Source organism: Mesitornis unicolor, unplaced genomic scaffold (assembly GCF_000695765.1).
Source record: "Mesitornis unicolor isolate BGI_N332 unplaced genomic scaffold, ASM69576v1 scaffold10952, whole genome shotgun sequence".
In the NCBI taxonomy this organism is placed as follows: domain Eukaryota; kingdom Metazoa; phylum Chordata; class Aves; order Mesitornithiformes; family Mesitornithidae; genus Mesitornis; species Mesitornis unicolor.
This window is the reverse complement of record NW_010169863.1, coordinates 21,716-40,397: the sequence shown is the minus strand read 5'-3', so window position 1 is coordinate 40,397 and position 18,682 is coordinate 21,716. Positions and strand designations below refer to the sequence as shown.

Below are 18,682 nucleotides of genomic sequence, written 5' to 3'. Positions count from 1 at the left end.
TCAGCAGGAGGGTTATATCCAAATATATAATATAATCTGTTGACTTTCATGCTGCACTGAAATGTCATTTCCATCTGTTTCTTTCATTTATTTGCATAATAATACAGCTAATGATCTATAGTTTGGAAAATAAAGCCTGCTGTCATTCCTTAGGTCATATTGCCTATGATCCGCGTTTTGTTCTTTTATTTGGCAGGGCTCCCCAGGTTTCCGTGGCTTACCAGGTACCAATGGACTTCCAGGTGAAAAGGTATAGGTTTTTCTCTATAAAACCCCAAAACTTCTGGAGAATCCAAGTGAATTTGAATGGACAATTTCAGATTCAATGTGATGTGATTTCCTGCTATGAATTTCAACATCTCTTTTTTAGGGTCCTGCAGGTGAACGCGGTAGCCCAGGTCCTCCTGGCCCCAGTGGACCTGCAGGAGAGCGTGGACAAGATGGAGGCCCAGGTCTTCCTGGAATGAGAGTAAGACTGGACATCACCAAAAAATGAGACAAACTCCATTAGAAATGCCTCATCTGAGCAGATATAACAGAGGAGAACAATTAGAAAAAGTTTCTACTAATTCCTTTGTGTAGAGTACATATATTCATTGTGCAATAGATGCAAAGACACAGAGCGTTCAGAGAACATCTGTCACAAGCGAATGAGGCAGCTTCTATGAGACTGAACGGGCTCCCCAGTTCTCAGAATATGCCGTGCACTATCATCAGATATGGCTTTAATGTGAATTAGCATTGGATGACTTTCTGCTTTGTCTAGTTACATTTCAGCAAATTTTATAATTTATCGTAAAATGCATTATGTTTATTATATTTGATAGGTATTTGTGTTATTGTATTTAAATATATTATAATCAATTTAATATTTAAATATATTTATTTAATTATGCTGAAATTTTACATTTAAATAAATTATACATTAAGTGAAATATTTCAGTATACTTAAGTATTCATCTCGCATTTATTGCTTATCTGCAATTAAAGCAAATAAGCTGTTAGTCAGATTTTTGCAGTAAATACCAAGATGATTTTTAGAGAGAGCCTATTGTGTAATGTGTACAGACTTCAACCACATTCTGTGAGCTATACATTAGCAACTGCTGACAACAAATACACTGACATTCAAAAGTTAGCCTTGCTGCAGGTTTCTGTGAGCTAAAAAATATTTTATTGGGAAAAAAAGTGAATTATTTAAAATATAACAAAATAACTTTTGAAAATGTAAACCAGGTTGCCAAAAACATTAGTGGCCAGCCCAGTCCTAAACTACAACAGTTATAAATTGTGTTGCTTTTAAGTAGAGGTAAAAATGGTTTAATTCCTTGACTTTTACCATCTGAAATTAGTTTTCTTCCCAAATAATGAAAGAATACAATTTTTGTGCATGTTGATTAATGTCTGATGCCTTGATTATACACAATGACTCTCAAAGAATGCAACAAACTCCTAACAAAAAAATTTGTTAGCTTTCTCCAATTTTCCCCCCTTAGCGGGGTTGGGGGGAAATGGGAGGCATTTTAGTCTTCATTAAACAGTTTAAAATCAAGCAAGTAGTTTAAAATGTATTTTCATATATTTATGTTTACGTATTGTAACTTAATACTACACATTTCAAACTCAAGAATAACACCTTTTTTTTCTTCAATTGCAGGGTTTGCCTGGAATTCCAGGAAGCCCTGGAAGTGATGGGAAACCTGGCCCTCCGGTAAGTACCTTGTGCAAATATTTTGTACTCGTCCTCCTGCTGACCTTACCCTTAGCCCACAGTATTGACCTCACAGTCAGATTGTCTCTTTTTCATTTGTTTTAATTACCAGACTGCTTTATATGCTGTTTCATGGTGATTACATTCTGTACATCTTGTCATTTAATATTATTTCAAATACAGAGTATACAGAAGCTTAGTCGAAACAAAAATACCCACACAATGAGTTTTAAACGACAATATCTCTAGCCTGATCTCACTCTCACTCACCATTGAACGGGTTATGGATATTCCATTATTTCACCTAACAGATAGCATGTCTTTGTTTCTTTTTTGCTTAACAGGGTAATCAGGGTGAATCTGGCCGCTCTGGTCCACCTGGCCCTCCAGGTCCACGTGGTCAACCAGGTGTCATGGGTTTCCCTGGTCCTAAGGGCAATGAGGTGAGTGAGATTTCTCGACTTTCTTCTCCTGTGCTTATGCTTTATCAGCCAACTGTGGAGTTGCCCCATAGTGCGATTGTTTGGTGCTGTAGCTTTAAGTTATTGCATGCTGACCAGAACAGGTATTCTAAATGTAGTCTTTCTCTTTTGTAAGGGTGCTCCAGGTAAGAATGGAGAAAGAGGCCCTGGGGGACCACCTGGAACACCTGTAAGTTTCATTAACATTTTGTTTAATGATATAATAATTTAATAATGACATGATAAGAATTAATAATAATGTTGTGACTCATAAAAATGATATCAACCCATAACCATAACCTAATTTTGTCTTTGTGTAGGGTCCTGCTGGGAAGAATGGTGACGTTGGCCTTCCAGGTCCTCCTGGACCTACTGTAAGTGTGGTCGTCCTGTAAAAGGCACTTACCAGTTATTGCCAAGGTGGTCTGACATCTACAGACAGAGACTGTGAAGTTAGGGGAAGGAAAATATTTTTAACGATATTAAGAAATCTCCTTTTATAAAGACAAAAAGGAGCTCTCTTTGCTAAAAGTTTAATAAATTAATACTCAGAACTTTGTTAGGAGAAACCTGAGTTGGGTATACCTGGTACAAGTTGAAATGAAAAGTCAATTTAGAGCTCCTGGGGATCTACTATATTTTCAAATTGAAGCCTATTATTAGTCCCTTTAATGTTTATCAGAGCTAGTATTTCAGACTAGTATTAAGGATAAATGTGTCTGCTGAATTACATCTTATGATTGGAATGAAATGAGCAAATTCCAGAATATCAACATACATTAGTCTTTGGGACCATGCAATGTCATCATCGGAGTGTGATAAGGAGGCATAGATTAGAGGTGGTGTGGAGGTGTTTGTATGTTGAAATGTTCTCAGACAATTTCATTTTTTTCCCTCTTTTGTTTGATTCTAGGGTGCTTCTGGGGAGAGAGGAGAACCAGGACCATCAGGTCCACCCGGCCTCCAGGTGCAGTGTGTTTATTTATTGGTTCATGATTCTTTTTAATAGTCTAACACACACACATACATCTTCCCACCCCACCCCCCCCCAAAAAAAAGCATGTAAACATGTTCATTAGAGTGCACGTCATCATGTTTTGAAGGAAGGCAGATCATCCACTTGTCAAAAGTTGCTGCTTAGTATTTCATAACTGCAATCCAGATGGCTAGCTCAGTAAATGATGTCACATCTAGCTATCAAATTAGCACCTCCTACTTTGTAAAGGAGTGGAATGAGTTCAGTACACATCTCTATGTCAAAAAATTTACTGGATAGGAAAATACATCATTTATCTATGTAACAGAGATGATATTGTACTGTTCCTTCATAAAGGGTTTGCCTGGTGGACCAGGACCAGCTGGAGAGAATGGAAAGCCCGGAGAACCAGTAAGTAGTAGTTCCTTTTCATATATTTTTCATTGTTTTTTTTTTAAAAAAGCTCTTCCTAGATTACATTTTCAAATTCTGACAGCTTAAAGCAGAGTGCTCTGCTTTAAGAGTTAATAGGTGAGAGAAACGAGATGCAAGAGAAACCACTCACAATGCAGATTTATTAAGTAAAGTACATGGATAACCTGCATTTGTTTTCTCACAAATAGGGGCCCAAAGGTGATATTGGAGGACCCGGATTCCCAGGCCCTAAGGTAAACCATACAGCAATGGTTCTATAATTACATTGTGCAATGAATGACAAAGCCTGACAACAGAGAATAACACAATTCTTTGCCATAGGGTGAAAATGGTATCCCAGGTGAACGTGGTGCGCAGGGTCCTCCAGGACCTCCTGGAACAAGAGGTGGGCCAGGTCCTGCTGGCTCAGAAGGTGCCAAGGTACCCACAGACTTGCTTGCTTCCTGGTATTATGTGCTTTGTTTAGGTTCAGGTTCTTTTAAAAAATCTTTTCTAATTATTCTTTTGTTACTCTTTAGGGCCCTCCTGGACCCCCTGGTGCCCCTGGAGGCACAGGGCTGCCTGGCTTACAGGGAATGCCGGGAGAAAGAGGAGCTTCTGGAAGCCCTGGACCCAAAGGGGATAAGGTAAGGCACTCACACACCGCTACACGCATTCTGCCGATTTTATGCTAACTTTAAGGTCCACAAAGCTTCCCACAAGGCACTGGGCTTGTTCACATCTTCACTTTTGGCCTTATTTTAGATGTGCTAACTGTGTAGCAAAATTGTTGATTTAGCGGTGTGATACGGGTCCTATATGTTAAAAAATAAAGAATTTTTCACCTGGTTTAATATATGCTAGATATTTTGCTGTGTTAGATCTCTTGAGGGAGGGTTATGTCAAAACAGTTCTACTGAAGCTAATAAACAATGAGAATATTCATACCATGGGCAAATTGTTTGGCATAGACTCCATTTTGAATCAATTTGGGGTTGGTTTTTTCCATCAAAGTGTTCAGTATCTGATGCTTTATACTGGGCAGAATGTCATCCCCAGTTTTAGATTTGTATGATCACAATAAGGAAATCTGGATACTGAGATACCCTGGGTATGAGATCCTCTCTTCAGTAATGTTTTAATTCCTTCTGCTCCTTTCCCTTATGCTCATTTTCTGCTTGCTTTTTCCTTATGCTTTTTACGTCTTATGCTTGCTAGGGAGAACCTGGTGGCAAAGGTGCTGATGGTATTCCTGGTGCAAGAGGAGAGAGAGTGAGTAACTTTAAATATCTAGCAGTTTATCAATTAGCTCTTCATGCAGTCTACATTTAGAACGTGAGTAAACTTACAGTGAATAAATACCATCTCAGAGAGATACAATAGCAATCCCACTGTATTTCATTCTGGCAGTGCAAATCTGGTTTCATAAACTAAATTAAATTTAATACTAGTTTTTGTGATTACAGCTGCTTGGGTAGATATAATAATTTACTTTGCAAGCAGATGATTACAATTAATTGGGACAACGTTTTGGAGGGAAAGCACCAATACAAAAGTAAAGAAAATGTTACTGTTTTCCTAAATCTAGTTGACTAATGAGGAAAATGCTGATTATAATGAAGGACAAAAAGACATTGTGACAGTAAATGTTCTCCCACAGAATACTTCTACAGGTATATATGATATATGTATACATCTACGTAGTATATATACATCAATATTGAAATATATACACTTATCTAATGAGGACATACAAGCAGCATATACATCAAAATAATGAGGGATGACAAATACGAAAGTGCAGCTTGTATGTTTTGAAGAAAATATAAGAAAATGTATTTCTAACCATCAGGTATGCATTAAACTATCAAGAAAGAAAATAGTCAGGGAGCTAGTCAAGAGATGTTGAACATATACTGAAGAAATACGGACCGATTTACGTATATGAAAAGTTAGAGCAATGGATAACTTTTATTGTCTACCACTGAAAAGGACCTATTAAATTCAGGTGATTCTGGATTAGGTTTAGATGGGGTGGGGGAGAGGGGAAGAGGACAAATCAATTGGAGAGATCTCACATTGCAAAACGGTGTGATCTCAGTGTCACTCGAAAAGGTGGTGTGTAACAACACATTGTAGACTTACTTCCAGTTAAATGTCTTTAGCAGCCTGTTTACACTGAAACATAAATGCTATTGATGAAAACAGAGGAATTAACATTGCCATATTTTGATATAAAATATATTATTTTCTAATTGTTTAGGGTAATGTTGGTCCCATTGGTCCTCCTGGTCCTGCCGGCCCACCTGGAGATAAGGTAAAGCATCCTCCAGAATGATGTTTGACACAGTAAATGGTCACACTTGTGGCTGTCTCATGGGGAGAAGAAAAACACCAAATATTCATTCTTGTTCCTTACAGGGAGAGACTGGTCCAGCAGGTGCCCCAGGTCCAATGGGTTCCCGTGGTGGTCCTGTAAGTGATAATACTTTTCTTCCAATAGTACCTTACCATGGCTTCTCTAGCCTAATTGAGACATCAGTGTTGCACCTATCCTATCAGGAACACACATGGCTTGAGTTCAAAACAAAACTAAGCACATCTGGCTTCTGTTGACAAGAGTATGAGCAATGACTGTTGTCATCTCGTCTTACAGTTCAGTAGTCTTTTTAAAATATTCTTATTCTTATATTTTAGATAGATAAAACAGCACATTTGGATCTCAGTTGGATCTGGGGAACACCAAGGATTGTGCTCAGGGCTCGTACAGGTGTAACTAAGATCAGTTTAGATAACAAGCAGACACTTTAGGTAATTAGCAGATAATTCCTGAACAGTTGTTTTTAGAGCTGAGGAGCAACTGTTGCTTTGGCTGTTTTGGTTTTTTCCTCCAAAGCTGGTAAGACAAAGAAATTTCAGTGGTATTTGTGGGAGTGCTCTGTAACTTGGTAAGTGAAGCTTACCTTTCTAATGTCTTATTGCTGACGTGGTTTTCTACAGGGTGAACGAGGAGAACAAGGTCTTCCCGGACCTGCTGGCTTCCCTGGAGCTCCAGTAAGTATAAGCACTTGAAAACAAATGAATATGATTATCAGTTTTCAGTTTCTCTGAGTTCATCCACATCTCAGAAAAGCTTGCTCTAACTCCTTTAATATATATATCTGCTACATACCTTTGATTAATTTGCTATTCCTTATGCCCTCAGTCACACACAGAGCAAAATTTCCTTATCCTTCCCTTCCTACACTGGTAGACCGATAGAGTTCAACTGCATTCACATTTAATTTAATATTTACATTCCCTTCAGAAGAGTATCTGGATAGGGCTTCTTATCACAGTGATATCAGCTGCAGTTGTTGAGCTGTAAAATAACAATATAATTTTTCTACAGGGACAGAATGGGGAACCTGGTGGGAAAGGAGAAAGAGGGCCAACTGGTCTAAGAGGAGAGGCTGGACCCCCTGGAGCTGCAGGTCCACAAGGTGGTCCTGGTGCACCAGTAAGTATTTGCTATTCTTTATTGCTACAAAGAGTGGTTTTTTCAGCTCTCGCTCAGTCTCAAGGTGACTGGGTCCAAGTGCAAGCATTTAAACTGCCTGAAACTTAATTACAGTTCCTATAATTTTAATCTGTTTATCAAATCATTAGCTTTATCTATTTCCTTCCACGTAGGGTCCGCCTGGTCCCCAAGGAACAAAAGGAGAACGTGGTTCTCCTGGAGGACCTGTGAGTATCTCTTTGACTTAGTCGCTGATAAATGACTGTATCTATTTTAACAAATGTGTTGTAAATGAAAAATAAGAACTTAAATTACTTTAATATCTTTAGTTCAAGAATAATTAAAGTTTTCCAGAAGGAGCAATTGAAGTGGGGGTATTTAGTGGTTACATTGATTTTAATATAAGTAAGGTGCCAAACTAGCTTTTGGCACAATGACCCAATGCTATAAAATGGATTATCTCAACAGTTATTAGATTTATGTGCCATCTTTGCTAAGTTTCTCAGAGCCCGTTAATTCACCTTTAAGGAACATAAGGGGCCTTACCTTGCAAAATAACATTTTAAAAATAAAATAACTAAAAGATGAAATTAAATATATTAAAAAATAAAATAACTTCTTGTTCAGTTACAGGGCTTAAATCAGGTTTTAAGCAAAACAGCTAAATAGAATTCAAAAAGTCAGCTGTTGTGTAAAAATCCATTTATTCATATTTTTCCAAACTTCAGAAATTGACCACCAGAAGTATCGATCTCTTATAGGGTGCTGCTGGTTTCCCTGGTGCTCGTGGTCTACCTGGTCCCCCTGGTAGCAACGTAAGTTATCTTATCCCCTTTTCTGTTATTCTTGTGGGTGTGTTTAGACATATACATTAATATATTAAACTATATTCAGCAGTATGTACCTTGACATAACATAAGCAAAAGCATTCTGAATGTGACGTTTGGACTTAGGGAAAAGAAAGTGTACTCTCCTCTTATTTCATATGGAATAACCATTCATTCACTTACTGTCAAAATTATAAGTGATTCTTTGTTGTGTGCTGAGATGCAAAGTAAGGAAACTTTTATATTTGAATAAACACATGTTTATTTTCTGTCTTGAAGTTACAGATGCCAATTAGAATATTGCTGAATAAAAAGAAAAAGTAGGATTTTATTTAAGATGCTATTAAAGTCAATGTAACTCTTCCAGTTGATTGGCTAAGCTAAGAGTTTTAATGAAAGACATTTCATTCTGCACATGTTCAAGAAAACATCTTAAAGAGGCATGAGTGATTCAAGAAATTAATGGAGTCTTCAACTCTTTCAAATTTCTGTGGCAGAGCCCTAAGTAAGGAACTTGTATCATGTGTTGGATGCATTACAAACACCGGGCATCCAAGGTGTGCAGGTGGTGTATTATGCAAACAATATGTCCAGGCAACAGTAAGGAGAAAAAAAAACCAGGTCTGAAAGCAGTAGGTGAAAGGATTTTCTTTATAGGACTAGATCAGATTTGGGTGCATAGAGGTTGGACCCTAAACCCCCCTTCAGGCAGTGAATCAAGTCTGGTTGACTTTCATGAAGAAAGATCAACACCAGTAAGCATGTGCTACCGTTTCAGATAACACAGCTCACAGGCTTCTCTTTAAAATCCCTTTTAGGGTAGTCCAGGTCCCCCTGGTAATGCAGGGCCTGCAGGCAAGGATGGGCCTCCCGGACCCCCTGGTAGCGCTGGTTCTCCTGGCAGTCCAGGACCTTCTGGAACAAGAGGTGAGCCCGGCTCACCAGGTGAAAAAGGGCCACCAGGTGCACGAGGAGAAAGAGTAAGTACATGTCCAGCCAGGGGCCATTATACTAACTGTCAGGGATTATGTTTTTCAAGAATAAGAAAACACCTATTGAACACTGAAGATTCTCAATATTGACTGATCTGACCTTTTCCTAAACAGGGGGCACCAGGAGAACCAGGTCCTCAAGGCATCGTTGGTGGCCGGGGTAACACGGGTTTGCCAGGTCTGCGTGGCCCGAGTGGTCCACCTGGTATGGCGGGTGCCAAGGTGAGAGTGCGTTCACAGCCACAGCAGCCCCAAGGGCTGATGCAACGACTGGAATCCAGCTGCTGAAAATAGCTTTGTGTTACAAAAAGTAATGAATACGTTGTAATTTTAGTCCAGAGACTATAGAATTTACAGTTGTTTTTGTTTACATCCGTAAGATGAGGCTTTAAAATGTCCAGTAACAAGCAGCTGTGGGGTGTGAGGTTGTCTACTACCAGGAGTCCTGCATCAGGTTATCTAGAAGTACATAACCAGCTGTAACCACTTAAGGAGGGGAATGGGCTATAAGCTCTCCTTGAGACAAGAATTAAATCATAGTTTCACCTACTACAAGTTGTTTATCTTTGCTTAATTCTCACTGTATTTCTTGTTTAAATATTATGAACCAAACAGGAAAATACTTTCACCTCACTGCAGAATAGGTGCTTGGTTTGTATTTTTTCACTAATACTGTGATAGAACAACATTTTTTTGTAAACTGCTTTGGCTATTTTTTGGGCACATAAGAAGAGACATACTCATTTATTTCTTAGTGGACAAAACAATGAGGAACATACCTTGGGTTCAGTAGCCTTGCATGAATATTAGTGGTGATTAAAAGAAACCAGTTTCTCCAAGTTTTTGTATTTCTTATTTTGAGTATTCACAATCACTGAAGTCACACTGGCCCTTCACTCTATTAGGTCTCCTTCATAATCACTGCATGTTTAATTAAAGATGTATAACACAATGGTTATCTGCGACAAAATCCTTTCCTTTTTTATTCAGGGTGAAGATGGTAAACCAGGCATCAATGGTGTCCCAGGAGAACGTGGTGCTCCTGGTCCACAAGGTCCTATTGGACAAAGAGGCTTACCTGGAGAGCCTGGCAGAGATGTGAGTGGATGTGTTAGACCTTTCTGCTAGTTTGTGAGCTACAGACAGAAGACTGGGGGAGTAAACATGCTTTAAGGTTCACAAAGCCTCCCTCAAGCGCCTGATGCACAGGGGCTGAGCAGATTACATTCTCATGTAAGGTAGTGCAGCCTACTGCCTCTGCTACACCTTTTACTACCTGTGGACCACTTCTCTGTCTCACTTGGAGCTGAACAAGAAACTGTGCTGCCTGTATGCCTACAAAAATAATGCAGGTCTGATAGATCTTTTACGGACCCCTCTACATCTAGGAACTCTTCCTTCTTGAAAACTTCCTGTTTCTTTGATAAGCATTATTTAAGCTTACTGTAAAACAAGCTGTCTATTCATCATCCAGCTTATGAACAAACCGTACTGCTCTTTTTTCCAGGGTAACCCTGGCTCAGATGGCTCGCCTGGACGTGATGGATCCCCAGGTGGCAAAGTAAGGAATCCCCAATATCTTTAGATTGCCAAAATAAATGTTATGTAGCAATGACAATATCTGCAGCTAGTTCTATGCTATGTAACTTGTTCCTTGCTTCTTATGCACCACTGAATTTACTCTTTAGATTGTAGTTCTGTAAAACATTAAATTTCTTATCCTTTCAACTGTGACTTTCTGCAGGGTGACCGTGGTGAAAGTGGCTCTCCTGGCCTTCCGGGACCTCCTGGTCACCCTGGACCTGCAGGTACCGTCGGTGCACCTGGAAAAGCTGGTGAGAGAGGATTTCAGGTAAGAGCAAAGTAAATAGTATATGGCTTATTTATGTACCTTTCCTATGCAAAGGCAATTTCATGCTGTTAACAAAGTGGAAGTTTGGAAGAGTCAGATATTTGTTACTGTCATATTTTTTTGGCATTGAGGACCTCTTTTATAAGAGTGTCAAGCGGAGAAGACATCACAGTTTACGCTCCTGCTTACTGTATATAAAACAAACTCAAAATCTACGTGCTCCTTAGGATGCCAAAAGGCACATCATCCCACCAGGCCCTGTCTTAATTTCCATCCCATCTGGTGCTCATGCAGCACAAGCAATGTTATTTATTTGAACTAAGGGAGTAACTTTGGAAGTCTTCAAGTTATTTCTGAAAGGTTGAACATATCAGTCACTACAAGCAGCGGAGTAAGATTAGCATTGGTAGAAAATGGAACTGACTGTAGTTCCTGATGATTATATCGTGCGTGTAACAAGCTTCCCCTTGTTTCTGGACAAGGCTTTGAACATACTGCTTATCTGGAAATAAAAAGGTGGTGTAGTCAACTCCAAGTGATGCATGCTATCTTATTCTTCTTGTGTCACAGGGTCCACCTGGGCCTCCTGGCTCTACTGGTCCTGCTGGTACTCGAGGTCCTGCTGTAAGTCACATTTGAAGTATTTGTGATATCATACATTCACTATTGCCTGTTATTTGGGCATTTTTCTTACTACTTTATATATTTCTTTATTGCAAATCTATTCTTAAAGGGTCCTCAAGGTCCTCGTGGTGATAAAGGTGAACCTGGTGAAAGAGGCAGCATTGGCATAAAGGGTCATAGAGGATTCCCTGGTACCCCTGGTCTCCCTGGTCCTCCTGTGAGTATTTTGCATTGGTCTGGGACTTATGGCTGTTCTTAGTTCCTGTGGTTTGGGTCCCAGGTAACTAGTTAGCCTTAACTAACTTACTGACAAAAGAAAAGATATAAAGAACCTGTGTAATTTGATTGAATATATTTGACAAAAGTGCAGATTCCCTGAATCAACCTGAAATAAGTGTTGATGAAGAACTAGAAGAAGTTGCTTGGAGCTAAAGCTGGGTTTTCTAAAATCCCTTTCTGCTGCCTGTCTGCCTTTGCCTGGAACAAATGCTTTTTCCATTCATTTATATAGGCTATTCCTGATTAAACTGTAAAAGAAGGAAATGGGGGTTGAAATATTTGTCTATTAGAAATCTGTGCTAGACAGACATCTAAATCCATGAAAAGCTACTCAGAGTTCAAAAACCTCCCTTCTGTCATGCATCTTTTACAGTAATTAATATGAGGGCAAAATGGACATGAAATTGTAAACTTTGTAAACTTCTGAATTGTAAATGTACAGATTGAACAGTTCTTAATGGCTAAAAGAATTGAAAGGTAATAGACAGACATCCCCTAGGTATTTATGACAGGTAAAAATTTTAAGAGGGCTTTATAGTGAAAAGATACTCATGATACAAGTGAAAATCAAGAAACCAAAATCACCTAGTTAATCTACCAGTGATGGTAAAAAGATGGAAATATTAACTATAGATGCCACCAATATCAACCTATTTAACAACACAACATGACCTGTTGTCTCACTTAGAACATGATTAAAAAAATGTCTCATTAAATTCTCATTTACACTGTGACAGTGAGACAACTGATAATTTTTAAACACATGGCTTAGTTTTTTGTGGTACATACATAAAGCAAATATTTAATGCATTTGAAAACCTGAGTGTTCGTCAAATTATTTCAGTTTCTTTCCTGGTAATATGACTTTGCAGTACTGTGCAGCATTTTGAGCCTATAGCTATGTGTTCTTATGAATACAAGATTTCATCCACAGCTTGTTGATGTCAGTTGGCTTTCTTGTGCTTTGGATGATAATGCATCACTAATAACTTTTCCTATAAGAAACATTTGATAGTTTTGTTCTGGTTAAAGAATAGCAACCATTCTTTCTCATATCTGACACAGACTTTTTTATAAGGATGTGTTTTATATAGTCTTAAAGATGTTTCTATGTCCCTATTTAAGGTACATCCAGCCAGATAGAACGTATTACTGGGAGGTATATGACTGACTTATCTCTTCTTCATAGGGTCCTCTGGGTCCACAAGGTGCAATTGGAGGTCCAGGAGCTTCAGGTGCAAGGGTAAGAAAAACTCCTTACTTTGTGTACCTGGAAGGAAGATTCAGATAGTTTGTTCTGAAAAAAAATAATATTTTTTAATATTTTTTTTTTAAGTTGGTCATCCTAACAGGCAACAACTGAAGAAAAACACCTGCTGTATGATTATACAGAAAAGTCTGAAATCTCTCACAAAGTATTTGGGAATTTGAGATTGTCTGGTAAACTCTTTTGACCATATTATTCGTGTTCAACATTGTTCTAGGGTCCCCCAGGACCAGCTGGGCCACCTGGAAAAGACGGTACAAGTGGCTATCCAGGTCCAATTGGTCCTCCTGGCCCCCGTGGTAACAGAGGTGAAAGTGGCCCTGCAGTAAGTAAATTGTGCACGTTCAAACAAACAAATCTTCAGGGGTTAATAATGAAATAAGAGTTCTCTCCTATTTAAATATCTTTCTCAGAAAACTCTGTGCTTTGTGGGCAGAGTTTGTGGTAGGAGATATCTAGCTATTGAGACTACATCCAGAAAAAACCAGATCATTTCTAGTTCAGCATAACTTCTGATGCACTGGGCATTGTGCTATTCTCAGATAGTCATTGGCTTCTCTCTGTACAATAGGAAGGCAGAATATTCACTTCAGAGCACATGGGTCTTGGAAGCCATGAAGCAGGTTTCCTTGACTCCTCTAGAGAGGCCAGCACTGTAGAGGTCACTATCATAGTCACTTCTCCTAAATCCAAGAAATTATTCTTCTCTCTATTTTGATGGAAAGGGTTCCTTGCCCTTCTCAAAGCCCAGACAGAAGAAGAACACTCACAGCTTGAAAAAATTAGGAAAAAAATTTCCAATTTTAGGAAAATAAAGACCTGGAAGATATTTCTACATAGCAAGTGCCATTATTTAATGAATAAGTAAATTAATATTAATGTGAGAATTCTCATTTCTTATAGATTAGGGCTCACACATACATTTAGTTTTAACCTGTGGTCTCTACTCAGTGCTGTGTTCACTGTTTTTTTAGGGTCCACCAGGCCAGCCTGGTCTTCCTGGTCCTTCTGGTCCTCCTGGTCCATGTTGTGGTGGTGCAGCTGGCCTGGGTGCTGGTGAAAAAGGTCCAGTGGGCTATGGGTTTGAATATAGAGATGAGCCGAAAGAAAATGATATTAATCTGGGTGACATCATATCTTCAATGAAATCAATTAACAACCAGATTGAAAACATCATCAGTCCTGATGGGTCACGGAAGAATCCAGCTCGTAACTGCAGAGATCTGAAATTTTGCCATCCCGAGCTCAAGAGTGGTATGTTAGGTTTTTGTTTTCTCCACTTGTAGCAGATCTTGATTTTTTTTTTAAATGAATGTTTTTGACTTTGAGTATTTAAATGCAGAGATCTGCTATAAAAATCTTACATTTGTTTTGTTTTTTTTTTTTTTAAAAAGCGAATATCATAAAAATGCTAAATGGAATAATTTTAAAATTTAATTTTCTATGCATTTACAGAGTATATACACTGACTTCAACTATACTCCTTACATGCTTATAAATGAACATTTGTTTAAATAATTTTATGGCAAAAAAACAAACCAAACCCATGACCAGTATAAGTTCTGTATTTATTTCAAATGTCAGTCACATTACAGTATTCACATGAACTCAGTATATTTTTATATAATCTTATTTTCTTCTGTCAAAATTAATATGCTTCTTAATTTGGCTCAGGAATCTGACATAGAAATAAGCTTCTCCACCATGCAGTCAGATTCTTCTCCAAATATATTAAGATCTTAACATTTTTATTTACCTCCAGGAGAGTACTGGATTGATCCTAACCAAGGCTGCAAGATGGATGCTATTAAAGTATTCTGTAATATGGAAACTGGTGAGACGTGCCTCAGTGCTAACCCCAGCACTGTGCCAAGGAAAAACTGGTGGACCAGCGAAAGCAGCGGAAGGAAACACATTTGGTTTGGAGAGTCTATGAATGGAGGTTTCCAGGTAAGAAATTACCACAGCAGCTTAAAAGGTAGTACACGTATTGTAGTCATGCACATCGCAACATACTAATAATACTGAAAATAAAGTAAGCTAAGCATGTAGTGTGGGAAATAGCTATATGGACTGTCCCTAGGCACGATGAAACAAAAAGTGTTGCTTATGTGTTGTGCTCTGCAGTTCAGCTATGGAGATCCTGAGCTTCCAGAGGATGTCTCGGAAGTTCAGCTGGCCTTCCTCCGCATCCTCTCCAGCCGTGCCTCCCAGAACATCACCTACCACTGCAAGAACAGCATTGCCTACATGGATCAAGCCAGTGGAAATGTTAAAAAAGCTCTGAAACTGATGAGCTCTGTGGAAAGTGAGATCAAGGCCGAAGGAAACAGCAAATTCACATATGCTGTTCTGGAAGATAGCTGTACTGTAAGTAAACAAGGCTTTAGTATGGAAGTTTAGTAAATAATTCCTTCTAGAGGACTAGAGCCATAGTAAAGGAAGAGAGAGCTTTGCACGACCTGAATAAGGAAGGGACACAGTTACACCTAATTCGGGAAACTTATGCCAAAAGTATCACTCTTGTCACTTCTAAAGTAGGAACTGTAGAAAGTGAGGTGCACTGCTATTTAAATCTGTGCTTTACAGGCATTTCTTTGCTAGAGTCAAAGTCAGTGAAGTCAAAGTTTTGATCCATCCCATGTCAACTCAAACCATGAGTAGTACAAGTACAACTCAAAAAGAGTAGTACAAGTAGTACAAGTCATCATAGCCATACAAAAAAACCCAAGGCTAGCTGGTAGAAGCCATGGACTATGTCCATGGGAAGTGGCAAACACAGTCATGATGCAGCATTGTTTCACTGTGCCTTGCTCACTGTCGCAGAAAGCACTGGAGAGGAGCAGGAACACTGGTGAGCATGCTGTAACACCATCCACACTTTCTCCCCCCTGCTGTTTAAGGTCCCGAAATCCCAACAAACACTGACGTACATTGCAAACCTGCCATTTAAGGATGCCTGAACGCATCCACTTTGCAGCCGCTTGGTGGCCGTATCTGTAACACGAACATGAAGAGCTACCTCACTGCTGCTGTCATTTTTTCACGGGGCCAAGATGCTTTCCAAACTGAGTAGCTGTGTACAATCTCCTGCACATTTCAGTCCTAAGTCAGGATACCACTCCTGAGTACTCTACTGTCTATCAGGGATCCCCTCCCTTCTGAGCAGCAAGGTCTAAAACCCACGAGACCTCACATAAAAGGTCCAGAAATTAAGAATGTCTATCAGCATGTTCATTTCCAGGGAGACTGCAAGTAGTGTTCGTGGTGTTGAGAGGGACACTAATAGGGAAAGGGAAAGTAAGAAATAACTATAGGATAGTTTCACATAGCCTAACGCCGATTTCTCTAACATGCTGAGTTTTGTGTGTGTGTTTGTTTTTGTTTTCAACTTCACAGAAACACACTGGTCAATGGGGTAAAACGGTCTTTGAGTACAGAACGCGCAAGACAATGAGGTTGCCTGTGGTTGATATTGCACCCATAGATATTGGAGGTCCTGATCAGGAATTTGGCGTGGACGTTGGCCCGGTCTGCTTCTTATAGATCAAAGATCCTGCTCTTTCTGAAACTCCAGCAAACAGATTCACACTCCAACTGTGCCCCTTTGTTTTAGCCTTGTCAGGTAGTACAGGTGACCATCTGTATCCCAGTTATTTATTAACAAAATTTCTGGGGGAAAAATCAATTTGATATTAAGGGTTATTTTTTTTTTGCTATTACACTAAGTACAGTAAAAATGCTTTTTTTGCTCTTTTTTTTTTTTTACCAAATTCCAACTTCAGAACATGTCTCCATGGTGCTATAATACAACTTCAACACTTAATAAAACAACACTGTGTTCTATTAGTTGAATGTTAGCCAATTTACAAAGCACTGATTGCTCCCAGTACCAAAGTTTACCCTTCTTTCTGAGATGCAGTCCATAAAGCTAGAAAGAACCTCCCTGTTTCAACTACCTCAACATGGACAGAAACTGGGATGTGTCTGATGTGTGAAACCAAAAAATCAATTAAACAAATCAGTCAAAACACATAGGAACCATTGGTCACTTCTGTGGAATCATTTGGTACAAAACTGAACATTTCTGTACTGATTAGCTGTGAAAAAGTACAGTGTCTTCTAAGAGTTTAATACCGTAATGTCAGTCGTCACCATAATTTTATTGTTGGATTGTATTCTGTTATCAAAGGTGCTTCTCTACTTTCCTGTCATTGCTGGTCAAGACCACTAAAATTAGGGAAGTGTAAAAGACTAATATGATGGTGCTAATGTATTTTTCACTCCTAACTCTGCAAGTCAGGGTTATTGACTTGCTTAAAAAAGTAAAAAAAAAAAAGGTAAAGGATTTAAAGCAATGGCAAATGTCTCCTGTCAAAGATTGTCATTGGCATGTCACAGTTGAGAACTTCTTCCCTTCACTCTGTAAAAGTCAATAAAGACGCAAAATTGTGAACTTCTGTCACATTAACACATTTATAGTGTTGAAGGTTAACCATCTTTGTAAGCTTTTATATGGTTGTTGGTCTATTCCTTACAGAGATACATAAAATATCTTAATAAAACTCATTGTTGTTTCATAAAACTCACTTGTTTTTTTTCATTTTATCAGTTGTCTGTCTTCCTTTGTACAACTTCATAAGGCAGGACACAACTCTAGTTCTTCTTGAACTGATTTTTCCAAGATAATTTGTTTTGAAGGAAAACTTGGTAATCTTAAGTGTTGTAGTTTGTGGCATCATACTATGAAATTTTCTTTACTTTTTCCACTCCTTTCCAGCCAGTGGCTTATTTTTTCAGACTTGGTAAACTTCTCTGACTTAACAGTGGTCATTTAGCACTGACAGCAAGATCCAAAACAGAGCCCACCCACCCCCAAATAAGTAAAATAGACAGCTATTCTTTGAGAGGGCAGCTTAAATAAATGGCCTAAGGGTCTCCTACAGTGTGGGATTAGAGGCACTAGCAGATTGATGAAGCTGGCAATCTAAGCATCTTGGTATTATTTATAGCCATTGGAGCTGCACAACTAAGTCATCCTCAGATCTTAGCATACACTCAAGCAGATGCAGTTACCACAGGACTCTGATGGTGCCTGAGCTTCAAGCCAGAAGAAGAAAATTAACTGCACACCAGGGGTAGATGCCAATAGGTGCTACTCAGCCTTTTCCCTGAAGGAAAGGCACGTTTCCCCACAGCCCAGGGTCATTGAGGGCACTCTACAGTGTCAAAAAACAGACAACAAAAACTAGGGAGAAGAAAACCTAGATTCTTAAAGGTTCTCATTGATTATTAGGGATCATGCATCCCTGGAGAATCTTTTCTGGATTGGACCAAGCTGGAAAACTGGGCAGAGAAATGCTGGGGGTTTTCTTCAAGAAACCTCACCAGGTTTGTGTCTGAGCCAAGACCCTGCCCTGCTCTGGCATCACAGAACTTGAGCAGGCCTGTGCAGAACCACAGCAGTGAGGGGCTGGGGAGACCGTAACAGCACCAATGCAGTATCAACACAGGCATGACCATATTCAATGCCTAAAATACTTAATACTTAAAAGAGTAGTGCCAACAATTCATAAAAATTAATTGGCTCCCGCAGGAAATCATTTTATGGTGAAAATAGCTACCATTTATGGAAGATGAGAATTACATGTGCATAACAATATTAATCTGACATAAATTACATGGTAGGAAGTGTTTTGATTGGAGTTGAAATTTTATGAAAGCAGCTAGTAAGAATGTTGGCTGGTGGAAAAAAATGCATTGGAAAACCCTGTTCTTAA

The 18,682-nt window shown here is 39.0% G+C and overlaps 1 protein-coding gene across 1 annotated transcript in view; it reads left to right on the top strand.

The window, feature by feature from the left end:
• Positions 1–17,487, top strand: part of COL3A1 (collagen, type III, alpha 1) — a gene marked incomplete at its 5' end in the record, with an annotated part of 20,580 nt that extends 3,093 nt beyond the window's left edge. The window contains 31 exons of the mRNA XM_010179506.1: positions 197–250; positions 371–469; positions 1,658–1,711; positions 2,056–2,154; positions 2,309–2,362; positions 2,493–2,546; positions 3,086–3,139; positions 3,506–3,559; positions 3,772–3,816; positions 3,905–4,003; positions 4,102–4,209; positions 4,781–4,834; positions 5,826–5,879; positions 5,984–6,037; positions 6,563–6,616; positions 6,954–7,061; positions 7,235–7,288; positions 7,823–7,876; positions 8,707–8,868; positions 8,995–9,102; positions 9,871–9,978; positions 10,388–10,441; positions 10,625–10,732; positions 11,303–11,356; positions 11,466–11,573; positions 12,825–12,878; positions 13,120–13,227; positions 13,877–14,156; positions 14,665–14,852; positions 15,030–15,272; positions 16,302–17,487. Of these exons, the coding sequence (XP_010177808.1) occupies positions 197–250; positions 371–469; positions 1,658–1,711; positions 2,056–2,154; positions 2,309–2,362; positions 2,493–2,546; positions 3,086–3,139; positions 3,506–3,559; positions 3,772–3,816; positions 3,905–4,003; positions 4,102–4,209; positions 4,781–4,834; positions 5,826–5,879; positions 5,984–6,037; positions 6,563–6,616; positions 6,954–7,061; positions 7,235–7,288; positions 7,823–7,876; positions 8,707–8,868; positions 8,995–9,102; positions 9,871–9,978; positions 10,388–10,441; positions 10,625–10,732; positions 11,303–11,356; positions 11,466–11,573; positions 12,825–12,878; positions 13,120–13,227; positions 13,877–14,156; positions 14,665–14,852; positions 15,030–15,272; positions 16,302–16,448 (2,928 nt within the window). The remainder of the gene's footprint in view (positions 1–196; positions 251–370; positions 470–1,657; positions 1,712–2,055; positions 2,155–2,308; positions 2,363–2,492; positions 2,547–3,085; positions 3,140–3,505; positions 3,560–3,771; positions 3,817–3,904; positions 4,004–4,101; positions 4,210–4,780; positions 4,835–5,825; positions 5,880–5,983; positions 6,038–6,562; positions 6,617–6,953; positions 7,062–7,234; positions 7,289–7,822; positions 7,877–8,706; positions 8,869–8,994; positions 9,103–9,870; positions 9,979–10,387; positions 10,442–10,624; positions 10,733–11,302; positions 11,357–11,465; positions 11,574–12,824; positions 12,879–13,119; positions 13,228–13,876; positions 14,157–14,664; positions 14,853–15,029; positions 15,273–16,301) is intronic.
• Positions 17,488–18,682: the final 1,195 nt, after the last annotated feature.